The sequence below is a fragment of the Gadus chalcogrammus genome, chromosome 7 (genome assembly GCF_026213295.1).
Source record: "Gadus chalcogrammus isolate NIFS_2021 chromosome 7, NIFS_Gcha_1.0, whole genome shotgun sequence".
NCBI lineage: Eukaryota > Metazoa > Chordata > Actinopteri > Gadiformes > Gadidae > Gadus > Gadus chalcogrammus.
Window position 1 is genome coordinate 26549045 of NC_079418.1, and position 11025 is coordinate 26560069.

General features: G+C 39.7%; 1 protein-coding gene across 1 annotated transcript in view; it reads right to left on the minus strand.

Annotated features, from left to right (window-relative positions):
- Positions 1 to 1950: 1950 nt before the first annotated feature.
- Positions 1951 to 11025, minus strand: part of jakmip2 (janus kinase and microtubule interacting protein 2) — a 22416-nt gene continuing 13341 nt past the window's right edge. The window contains exons 9-24 of the mRNA XM_056595608.1: positions 10986 to 11025; positions 10239 to 10361; positions 9790 to 9918; positions 8575 to 8658; positions 8198 to 8260; positions 7960 to 8058; positions 7491 to 7592; positions 7340 to 7393; positions 7180 to 7245; positions 7017 to 7085; positions 6486 to 6563; positions 6211 to 6261; positions 5906 to 6058; positions 5134 to 5199; positions 4771 to 4841; positions 1951 to 4320 (exon numbers count right to left, since the gene is read on the minus strand). The exon at positions 10986 to 11025 is cut by the window's right edge and continues 17 nt beyond it. Coding sequence (XP_056451583.1) covers positions 4791 to 4841; positions 5134 to 5199; positions 5906 to 6058; positions 6211 to 6261; positions 6486 to 6563; positions 7017 to 7085; positions 7180 to 7245; positions 7340 to 7393; positions 7491 to 7592; positions 7960 to 8058; positions 8198 to 8260; positions 8575 to 8658; positions 9790 to 9918; positions 10239 to 10361; positions 10986 to 11025 — 1228 coding nt within the window. The 3' untranslated portion in view covers positions 1951 to 4320; positions 4771 to 4790. The remainder of the gene's footprint in view (positions 4321 to 4770; positions 4842 to 5133; positions 5200 to 5905; positions 6059 to 6210; positions 6262 to 6485; positions 6564 to 7016; positions 7086 to 7179; positions 7246 to 7339; positions 7394 to 7490; positions 7593 to 7959; positions 8059 to 8197; positions 8261 to 8574; positions 8659 to 9789; positions 9919 to 10238; positions 10362 to 10985) is intronic.

The window sequence follows — 11025 nt, forward strand, 5'->3', positions numbered from 1 at the left end:
TATAATCCAGTGTGCAACGCAGGTCCGGTAGCAGAGTCCCTCTTTGGTTAGCCACAGGAGCTAACCAACCGCCAAAGTCTTTTCCTCTCCGGTGGAGTAGAAAGTCACAAACTTCCAGTGACACACAACGTTTCTCTGCCAGAGATACCTGTGCCAACACTCTATAAAATACTAGTATCCAACACCACGTATTCCGTCTACAATTATCACACTTTTACCGTTCAACCCCCGCACTCCTTTTTTCGTTAAGCCCACGCATTCCTCTTTCCGTTACGCCTCGTTTCCACATACGTACATTCTCGTATGCGATCCAACCGTCTCCGACCGAAAGTCCATTCATTCCTATGTGATTCTCCGTAATGTCCGTTTTTCCTCCGAGACTCCTCCCCTCCGTAAAATTTCTGTCCGGTATGTCCGTAATATACGTTCAAAAAATGTAACTTTCGCCGTCGTTTTACGGAGATACCGTATGGACGTTTTTATGTTTTTCACGAAACATGTAAGTACCTGGCAGGCCAAACTCCTCGCCGATCTCTTTCCAAGCCTAGTTGGTTTTGTTTTTATCTCTGTATATGTCGATCCTCATGTTCCAAAGTACCGTTCTCCTAAAAACGGCCATTATCATACGCTCCCCCATCTTTTGTCCGTAAATAAATTCATGTCCGTACGTAAAACACTAGCGACTCCTTCCGTAAATTTATGGAAGCACGGATACGAAAAACATACGTATGTGGAAACGAGGCGTAAACCACGCGCTCCTTTCTAGAGTTTGCAGCAGTACATAAATCGTATTGGCTTATGTTACTTCGCTTAATCACATTGAAAATGCCTAACAAGCCACCACAAAACAAAGGAGTAACGGTCATGCAGTTTATTTGTCTTTATCCACAAATTAAATAAAACACACTATTTATTCATTAAACGGTATTTAGCCGCATATGAAATAAAAAAATTAGTATTCATAACTGTCTTTTTGTAGGTCCCTACATATATATATATATATATATATGTAAGGACTGTCTCACTTGTATTCATTTTACTCTGAAATAACTTGAATGGAACTTTAGGATCCCGGGGATAAGCAGCCCAGCAGTCAGGTAGCTATTTAAAGCTACAATAAACTGTGTATTTTGTTTATTTAGGTAAAGCATACGCTACACGCGTATTTTCCCTTTCCCTCTGGGCTAAGCCCCGGATATTTCAGAAACACCCCTGGTTACCGCAATTGTTGTTTTAAAGGCACCCAGTGCAACTTTATGTAAACATTCAATGAAAAATAAACATTCAATTTCTAGTCTTTTTTACACGTAGTAAGTTTCGATAACTCCATACCATTACATATCGACATTCAAGGAGCAAAGATGAGACGTCGCTGTGTGGTGAGAACTGATAGAAAATCGTAAACAACAACAATCGCCGGTGGGGAGAAGCCATTTTTCCATTGACTCGAAGCATGCTTTATTTATTGTAGGTTACAAAAAATAAAGAAAATGGCGGCATTGTTGTTGTTATCGATTTTCTATCAGTTCTCACCACACAACGACGTCTCATCTTTGCTGCTTGAATGTCGGTATGTAATGGTATGGAGTTTTTGAAACTTACTACGTGTAAAAAAGACTAGAAATTGAATGTTTATTTTTAAGCCTCGAAAGTTGCACTGGGTGCCTTTAACTCTCCAGACTGAGGCACTCATTTTTCAACTTAAACATGATGGTCTCAAAAGGCTAGATTTGAATGTGCATTAATTCATTTCAAAATAGCAGATGTCAGTTGCAAAGGGTGTGGTTGAGGAATTTAAAGAAAACTAAATCGGAGAAGGTTCATCAGATTATCATCTTTTAGACCTAATATAATAATAAAACCATCAATACATGCCAATTCACCTGCAGACCTTTCAACAAAAAAATGCTCTCATCCATTTCTCAGTATTAGTATCATTATATTATTAAACCATGTAATGTAATGGCATAAATACAATGTGGAAAGTGTAAAAATGAAAACGGCAAAAAAGGAGGATACTTGGGTTCACTTGAAATTAAATACAGGTACAACTAAACCAACCGCTGGACCGTATGAGTATTACATGGTAAAATAGCACAATATTGGGAAAGGATGTGTCATAGCGATTAAGGACAGTTAAAAGGGGACTCAAAGAGTTCAAAGGCAATACTCCCGTTTTTTTGCACTCATTAGGGTCAAAGAAATGTACATTTCCTCTTTTCGCAGCAATCATCACAATCAAAACACGACCACTGCTAAGTGTGTCAACTGCTCAAGCCACCGGAGGCGTCAACAAGAGAGGTGCAACTAGTCACAGGAATAAAGCAGAGAGGCTACAAGACACATGTACATATAAACAGATGTATATATTACAATCGCAATGAATAGGGCTCCCCTCCCAAACTATTCACAATAACTGACTGGAGGAAGGAGGGGTTGTAGAAAAAATTAAAATCATATTCACACACACACACACATACACTCTCACACTCATACTCTAACCAGATATTTCAGTTGATTAAAATCTGCCCGATTATTTTTTGTATGTTGCGTGTTTTGTTTTTCTTCTAGAGCAAAGAGGATCATTAGAGTTTGGGTGCACAGAGCTTCATATTAACGGAGGAACTTCCGCAGATTCGGAGTTTGCGGTTCAATAGATCATCAGTGAAACATCGTTGCGACGCAATTGTCACTCTCTCCAACAATCTTTTTAATTTTTTTTGTACTCCCTTTTATTTTCCCTCCTCAGCGCTGCGAAACCTGTGTACTCAGCCTGGATCATTTGTTCTCCTAGTGGCATTTAAAGTCTTTGAGTCCAAATATAATTGATTGTAAGGTGTAAAATATCAAGACCAAAAAGTAATCATAATCTTATCATCATCATCAAAACAGTTCTATGACTAATAAGAAACCTGAACTAGGGCTAAGGACGAGTCCAAGTCAGTAAGGAGGTATCGCAAATCCTCAAGAAGTAACCATAGCGAAACTATTGGCTACTCGTTTTATTTAATTCATTTTTGTTGTATTGGCTCAAGATCACACTCGACTACATATAGGGAAAGCAATGAAGAATGTATTGTTTGCTGCTCCCCTTATCAGCTGGAGCCTATACTTGGCTAAGCTTGATTGCTGTTGGACCTAATCCTTTCAGGCTGTTGTGATGTAGGAGAAACATTTTACGGTAACTACCATTTAGTAATCATTTATTCAACATAACTTCATCTTGGATCATCAAGTTATCGTCAGTGAACCCCTTGTTGTCCACAACCGGCTTCAGGCATCTTGGGCAGAACTGTGCCAACAAGCAGCAGGCTAAATAAAGCTTAAGGGACAGAGAGCCGTGCTTCCAACCATAGGACTAGGAATCTTTATTCCCAGGAACTGCTTTTCAAGGAACTGAGTACTGGGATAAGCACTGGACAACATGCTGCCAGGGGAATGTCTTTGCCAATCTTAAACTTAATGTGATCCAAAGCTTGTTTGGTTTAGGCAAATTGTGAATTCAATATGCTTATTAGCCATGTGCATACTGAACCATTATCAGCTACACCACAACGGCATTTCATTTCATGTCACTGAAAACAAAGTTTCTGGAAAACTCCTTCCAGGGTGAATTTTTTTAAAAACAGTTCTTTCTAGTCGTATGGACAAATACCACATGTTTTCAGATGTACCAATGTACATGGGGAAGAGGCCCGAGTCTCAAGTCCTTAGCTGGCTAATTAATGTTTTGAGGAGAAGGAATACTGCGAAACCCCTCAAAAATAAAGAAAGCAAGAGAGAGTGATCTACTGGTTAGTACAAGCTATCAATTAGTATTTACTCATCCATACTTGCAATGTGGTATAAATGGTGTATTATAACCCTGCATGGCAGAGAGAACTTAACCCATACTGGTTTGTGTTTAAATGTATGTATACTTCATACACACACTATTTATATACTGTGTGGGTGCATGTGTGTTTGGATGGGGAACCATGCAGCTAGACAGTTGTGTATAGTCTATATCTCATCATACCCTTTGAAACTGCTTTTAGTCCCTTTCTCTCTGAGATGGCAGTTCCGTAAAGTCTGTCCTCCACAGCCAAAGTGAGAATGTGTGAGAGAAGCGAGAGAAAAATCTCCCTCCAAAAAAAAAAAGATTATTCTCCTTTATCTTCTTCCATAGTGTGGATCCAGACTTCACCTCCACTGACAACCAAAGAACCCACAGCCATCACTACTGATACGACACAGGAGAAAACATTTCACACTTTGCCACGGAAAAAATTAAAAATAAATACGGCAGTCATAAATAAATCCTCCAGGGTACCACACCACCTGTAAGAAATAGAAAGAGAGCCACATTAGAATATATGGTGGGCTGTACATTTTTCCAAGGTGTAAAAATGCAGACATTTAAAAAACTAACAAATTGGAACGCAAAATAGCACATTTGATTCTTGATGAGTGAGTAGTGTTTTCTCTGTAGCCAATAGTAATTAGCAAATATGATCATCAGCATGCCATACCAAAACCGCCCGGCCACTTTTCTTTTACTTTCCACAATTGTAGAGTGTGACTAAAAACGGCCGCAGTCTGAAGGCAATACAAATCAGCCCATAGGGGGCACTACGACGATGGATTGAAAAAGAACACTTTGAGCAAGCATGGAACTTTCTATGTGTACTGAACCCCAGCTGAGGCTATACCTCGGTTATTACCCCGATAAAAACAATAAGGGTTGTTATGGTCTGCTCATGGTCATGATGTTTCTTTGGGGCTACTTACCTCACACAATCACACATCCTTCAAGGCCAAAGAATGAAGGCAAGGGAGAAGAACAAGAAAAGAAAGAGGAACTGGGGACGAGAAAGAGGAAGACAGTCAAGACGGAGACAGAAAGGGACGGATAAAGAAAGATGGACGGAGAGAGAAACACATAGTGGGAGGAAGAGAAGAAGACAATCAAAGTCAGCATAAAGAGACTGAGATATATATATATATATATATATATATTTATATTTATATATATATATATATATATATATTTATATTTATATACACACAACATATATATATATATATATATAACATATCTTTACATTGGTTATTAATGATTGGACAATAACAACAATAACAGGTGTTATTTACCTTTTCCTCTAAATCTTTTATTTGTCTCCTCTGGATGTCTGTCTTGTTTTCCAGGTCACGGATTCTCTGTTTGGAAATTGCCCAAGATGTTAACACAATGTATCTTTTGTACACACACACCATACATACAGACATGCATAAGTAGCAATCCCACAATTGAGTGTTCGTCAGATTAATATATTTGTGATTGTGATATATTGTTGTGTAGATTGGCACCACTAGATTGGAGTCAATCTAGATTGGAGTCAGAACTCACACCTTAAGACAATTAAGTAAACCCATTTTTTGTATGATTAATTGGTGATTTTTTGGAAGTTCAAATAATATGACTGCTAGGGAGAAAGATAACCATTTACAATTAATTCGTTTTTCTTATTATATTTATGGGTGTATTGTTTACTCTTGTTGTAATTTTCCATACATTAACCTATTTTAATAGTATGGTTATTATGAAATTGAGCACCTTCAATTGGATATGTTTCTATTTAAACAATGCTTATTTAAACTTGGTGACATCAGAATTCTCACAAAAAACGGTTGTGAACCTAAAATGAAACAGCACACACACACACACACACACACACACACACACACACACACACACACACACACACACACACACACACACACACACACACACACACACACACACACACACACACACACACACACACACACACACACACACACACACACACAGACCCACATTTCCACATGCACATCATAGCACCATCCACACAGAGCCACATCCACCCTGTCTCTGCGCCCCCACCTGGTGCGCCTGGTGCAGCAGCTCCATCCTCTCCTGGAGGATCTGGCAGTCGTACTCGCGACTCTTCCTGAGCATCTGCCTCCTCAGCTTCTCCACCGACGTCCGCAGCTCGTCCTTCTGCAGCTCGTCCAGCGGCTCCCCGTACTTGATCACCTGGGGGGAGGAGCAACCGACTTGCATCAGGACAGGGCATAGAATAGGGAAACTCATTTCTTTTTTTAAAAGCTCTGATGAAATTCAACAGATTTTTCGAATGTAAAGTCACCTCCAAGAAAGGTGTTGGATATGAATATGTTTGTACTAACCTTGTCTTGCTGCAGGGCATTGTAGAGTGTGGCTTCTAACTCCTGGATTTGCTGTTTTAGGAAAAATACATGTATGTGTTGAATATTGCAATGACATTATGACTTTGATAAACAAACAAATATTGAAGGGTGCACAGTTGTAATGTATTTATTATATTACATTGTCAATCAATTGAAGAAAGGAAGAAACACCGCATCGATACTTCAATATATAAGAAAACATTTAGTGAAACAAAATATAGCAAGACTCAAACATGCACACCCCACACTCTTACCAAATAGGCCTGGTCCAATGTCTGTTTTCTGTAGTCCAGTTCCTCTTCCAGATACCCTTTCTGCTTACAGAACATTTCCTACGGACAAAGAACAGCAGAGGTTACTCTTGCGATACATTTGTATTATTTGTGTGGCTTGGTTAACTAAATTACAACATGAGACATCATAACAGTGATTTTTTTCCCATACATTCAATGGGACCCAGCTTTAACACCAACAATACATGTATCCCTTTGTGGGAGAGTGCAACTGTCTGGCTGAATGTTAGACTGCAGGGTTTACCGCAGAACAATTGTTGGGGTTGGTTGCTGTAAATTTGTGCGATTTTAAATATACAAATATTTAAAAACAAATAAAGTGCTAAACAACAAGGTAGAAATATCACTTGAAAACAGGAACAGTCAAAGAATTCGTGCAATTCATGCAATCTTTGTGCAGTATCCATGGCTATTCCGTTTTAAAAAAAAGACAGAATGCTTTGTTATAACGCCTTGACAGCGTTTATCCTCTGCTCAGTCACATTGACTTGCCATCTCTATCTCCAAGTCTATCATCTTCTGGTGCAGTGCCGCTTCTGTCCCTTCGATCTGCTGGATCCACTAGGGGGCGACAAACAGCAAGACAACCAGGCATTAGGCTAACGTTTTTTTTCTCCAGTAGTTCACCCAACTCAATGCATTGGTAAGGGCTTACCTTCTCCGCGAGAGACAACACAGTGCTAGCCTGAATAATGGCCACCTGCTCTTCATTACGTAGATTCTGGAGAAAAAAAAAATCGGTTCGCATTTTATTGAGTTTTAATAAATGCATTATTTGTACGTAACAAAACACAAACAGCAACAGCTCAACTTACTCCGTTGTCTCCGAGAATATCGAGCAGTTTGATGAGATCAGGTATGCACACGTCCTGGGGAGAAGAGCGAAGGCAGGCAAATTGAGATCACGATATAGATGAGAGATGTTTTTTCCTGCTTGAGTATACTTTGGCGGGAGTTGGGTGGTACCTTTACTCCTTCCTTCATGCAGTAGATCTGCAGCGCGCTGACACCTTCAGAGAAGGGGTGCAGCCGCAGATGGTTGAAGGGAGGGGAGTGCCTTTCACGCTCCTGAATGAATCAATTAAAGGTTAGATAAAGGTGCTGATCAGACATTATAACATTTCTGAAGTCAATTAGAATAATGATAATTAAAGCTGCAAGCAGTGGTTTTAGGTGCTAACCCTATACAAATCCTTATAAGGTTGATAACGATGGGTCTTGAAGGTAGCCCCACCTCCTCTAAGAGTCCACTTCTTAAAGATCATGGAGGACATATGTTTATAACATACAAAGTATCAGGAATGTAGGTCACTGCAGGTTTTTTTCACAACAGAGAAACTTTGTAGGTATGTTGAATATAAAATGCTCTGGTCACAAGACGCTTGTCAATAATTAGAAGAATGAACATTTCAAATTGGACTATTGTCGGTCTGACCTCCAGCTCCAGTATCCTGAACTCCAAGAGTTCGTTCTGATCCTTGGAGTCTTGAAGCTCCTGCTGAAGCCGGCTGGAATCACTCTCTGTCCTTTCCATCTGCACATGAGAAAGAGAAAGACAAAAAGAGGGAAAGAAAGAGGGAGCCTTTTTATAAAAAGGAAGGACTGATTTTGTCTAGTTTGAGCGTCTTAACAACAGATCCAACAATAAAATGACAAAATCACTCGAGATTGACCTGATCCAGAAGCTCCTGGTTCCGACGCAGGAACAGCTGCTTTTCTTCCACCCATTTCGAGTCCTGAGGGGACATGATATATATACCAGATCAGAATAATGCAATCATTAACATTGTTTTCAAAAATTGAAAACAAAAAAGTTTTCAATTCAAATCACATAGAGAAACAACGACCTCCAGATAAAAAACTGTTTGACCAGGGGCCCATTATTCCTTTATTTACTTTTTGATATTGTTCATTCATATTTGATCCAAGACAAACCAGCAATGGGATTTTAGGGGCTTCCATAATAATTTTCTTCTTAGTGAACTGACTGTTGTACATTTGTTTTGTTGTGTCGCTGTGTGTGCCTATGTGTGTGTGGTAGGCATCGCACCTGCCCTTTGAGGTTCAGCTCGTTCTCTAGGTCCTCTATCTTGGCCTTGTAGCGCAGAGTGTCCGCCTGGAGCTGATCTTGGGCCTGAAAGGACAGAACAACAATACAGGAATGACGCAAATACCAAGCACCCCTCCACTGCAATTCAAAATGTACAAATAGCCAGACATTTAAAGTTCAGTTTTATTCACAGATTTTGTTATCGTGGTACGGAAAGATTTAGACCATGATCTCCCAGATTTTTCAAAGGTAGATATTTTAGGGCGCCCAGGTGACTCACTGGGTACTATATAGGCTCAGTCCTGAGCGCAGCGATCCGGGTTTGAATCCTGCCCGTCGTCATTTGCTGCATGATCTCCCCTCCCATACCTTCCTCTCTATCTCACTCTCTAATAAAGCATAAAAATAAATCTTAAAAAAATATAAAAGGTTGTAGTCTCTAAGTGGCAATGGAGACTGATTGGCAAAGTAGCATATTATAACAAGATATCCTTTATTATTTTCATATCTGTGTCGGTATATAATTTATTTTTTTCATTAGCATTGTTATCATTGTAGTTGAGACAATTTTCCAGCAAATAGCTGTAAATGTCTGCACTACAGGTGAACTGTTTAGTGGGCGGTCCATAAAGAGATAATGTTACAACTGATGTATAGACAACACGGTAACCAGAATCAGCTTCTTATATCGAGATATCAATTAGAAAATGGTTAAAAGTTTTGACACTTTGTGTCCTGGACAAAGTGCCAACCTTGCTCTTGTACGAACATGCCTACCTTTGTAAATGGTAAATGGACTGCATTTAATAGCGCTATTATCCAAAGCACTTTACAATATTAACTGACATTCACCCACACATGCAGACATTAACACTACGACGGCCATGCAAGGCAAAAGCCAACTCGTCGCGTCGGGAGCAGTTAGGGTAAGGTGCCTTGCTCAGGGACACCTCGATACGCAGCTAGGAGGAGCCGGGTATCAAACTAACAACCTTGTGGTTGCCAGCCAACCAGCTATACCTCCTGAGCTGTTAGCACAGGGGGGTGCTACACACTAGTAGTGGATGAGGTGTGGTCAGCACCCCATCGTACCCATACCCACACACTCTTTATAAAGAGCGCTTTTGGTAACCTTTAAAAGCTCTATAAATGCAACAAATTCCAACACATATCTGTTGCAACACCCTATTTCTCTATACTGCTGCATGGTGTTACCTTGGCCTCCATCTCTGCATCCAGTAAGCCTCCTTTCTGTTCCTGCAGCAGCGCATAGGCTCGCTGTAACGCCTGGTACTCCCTGGTCAGCTGGCGAAACCGCAGCTCCGACTCCTCATTGGCCAAACCCTGGTTACACACACACACACACACACACACACACACTCTCTCTTTAGCAAAACAAAGCATACCATCGTAATATCATAATCATAGGGGATCATCAGAAATCATAATCAGAAATTATTTCTTGATCCCTAGGCAGAAATTGGGTCACATTACAGACATTCCCATTCTAAATAATAAATGTATGTATGCATAGAGTTTTTTATAAATAGAAAACGAAAATAATTTCGTTAATGCCTATGATTCTACTGTGAAGCATTAAGATCCCACAACAACCAGCGACATGAAAGCCCAGCTGGAAAGGTGAGGATGGGCGTCCTCGCTACCTGGTGCATGTCTTCATCAGGGGTAGCAGGGGTCCGTTCCATCCTAAAAGAGGCCACGGAGGAGGTCTCAGAGTCCATGGACTCCTCGTCATAGCCGAAGAATGTGTCCACCACGATGTGCCTCTGTGTGAGAAAATACATTTATAGATTAAGGAGATCATCAGAAATCATAATCAGATATTATTAATTGATCCCTAGGCGGAAATCGGGTCACATTACAGGTGCTCCCATTTTAATTTAATAAATAGAAAATAAAAAGTTGATGCATTATAACACAATATATAACAAAATATTGTGGGTTTGTAGGGAACATTTAGTGTACTGTGATTTTCATCCCAGGAACTTAACTTGAAGGCTTTGTATAAATTTTACATACACACATGTAGTTCCTATTAGCGCCACCAGAGGGTGAAATGCTCAAATAAATAATTTAAGAAAAATAACTAGCGGTCACAGCAAAAATTATGGAATGTAAAGTAAGTGTCAACTGACACTTAAGGGATACAATCTTGAAACTTGACTGATACTTAACTTACACAAAATGTACACTCAATTGATTATCAAATAAATATGCTAACTTTCAAATATAGTCGACGACATTGACACTTTACACATAGCAGACAAAACTAAATATCAATACAGTAACATAAAACAGATATAGCAACGGTTGAAAAGGAAAGCACGTCAACAGTGAACCGAAACATAATAATTCCCCTCCCTTTTAGCCTTATTTCCTTGCTTGATTACCTTTATTGGCCTGGAACTTCTTTTATGCCTCTTCTTCCTC